The sequence below is a fragment of the Branchiostoma floridae genome, chromosome 2 (genome assembly GCF_000003815.2).
Source record: "Branchiostoma floridae strain S238N-H82 chromosome 2, Bfl_VNyyK, whole genome shotgun sequence".
NCBI classification, from domain to species: domain Eukaryota; kingdom Metazoa; phylum Chordata; class Leptocardii; order Amphioxiformes; family Branchiostomatidae; genus Branchiostoma; species Branchiostoma floridae.
The window spans coordinates 25342462-25343794 of record NC_049980.1 but is presented as its reverse complement, the minus strand read 5'-3'; the positions used below and the strand labels follow the sequence as shown (position 1 = coordinate 25343794).

General features: G+C 39.2%; 1 protein-coding gene across 1 annotated transcript in view; it reads left to right on the top strand.

Annotated features, from left to right (window-relative positions):
- Positions 1-868, top strand: part of LOC118410133 (40S ribosomal protein S7) — a gene marked incomplete at its 3' end in the record, with an annotated part of 2440 nt that extends 1572 nt beyond the window's left edge. Inside the window, 2 exon segments of the mRNA XM_035811659.1 lie at positions 164-307; positions 804-868. Coding sequence (XP_035667552.1) covers positions 164-307; positions 804-868 — 209 coding nt within the window.
- Between the last annotated feature and the right edge of the window lie 465 nt (positions 869-1333).

Below are 1333 nucleotides of genomic sequence, written 5' to 3'. Positions count from 1 at the left end.
GTAATGTACTACAGCATCCATATTTCAATACTTACCAAGTTATTCTTTTCTTCCATGTCAATGAATAAGGCCACTGAATGATAATCTGCCTTGCTGTTGTGTCACCATTTGTTGGTAGAAAGCCCTTTGTTTACTGACCACCCACCTGTGTTGTTGTATCCAGGAGGTAGAAGTTGGATCCAGCAGGAAGGCCATCATCATCTTTGTGCCAGTGCCTCAGCTGAAGGCCTTCCAGAAGGTGCAGGTGCGCCTTGTCCGGGAACTGGAGAAGAAGTTCAGTGGCAAGCATGTTGTCTTCATTGCACAGGTAGGTGTTCTGTGTGTGGAAGTTTGTTAAAAGCATTTGTATTCATAGGGACCGATTGTTATTTTGCCTTTACTATCTTTCAATTAATCAACATGTTGGAATTTCTCATTCTCAAAATGATACCTAAAGAAATATTTTATATCAACACTTATTTATTTGTTGTTTTAATCTCTAGTGCACAAAGGTGATTTAAACACTAATGTTGTCCTAGTCCTAGTGCTGCAAAAAAAGATCTCCTCAGCTGACAATATCATGTTAGTTAAGGCTACACTGCAGCTAAATTGACAGTTTCATATTACAGCATAGCACAGACATTTATTGTGCATTGTGTCGGAGTGAAACTACATGTACCACAAATAACAATAACATTGTGAAGACCCGAGTGAGATCATGCTCCCAGTTATCAGAAGAATTATTCACTCTTTCCCATCTCTGCTCCAAGCTTTATAACACCATATTTTAAAATCAACATTGATGATACCCCTGCTCTCTTCAGAGGCGCATTTTGCCGAAGCCTACGAGAAAGACTAGGACGAAGAACAAGCAGAAGCGCCCCCGCAGGTAAGGCATAATTTATTGGTCATTCTATATGTACATTGAGTGTTACCTTAATTAACTTGTCCATGTTGGATGCTGAAATGACTGTTGTTTTAAACAATACTTAGACAGCTTATTGAAAGTACTGATTGTTGACCGCTGAAACTTACATTGTAAAGCATGTTCCTACACGTTTCATCTAGTATGTTGGTCTATTTATGTAGTTTACAATGTCATAAAGTAAACCTTCAGAGATGCTGCAAAAAAGATCTCCTTAGCTGACTATATCATGTTAGATAAGGCTACACTGCAGCTAGATTGACTGTTTCATATTACAGCATAGCACAGACATCTATTGTGTATTGTGTCGGAGTGAAACTACATGTAAAACTAGCCTGGTATCCAGCCGTAATATAGCTCCAGAGTCTCTTCAAAGAGGAGAGAAGAGACTCGGGAGCTATATTACGGCTGGATACCAGGCTAATGTAC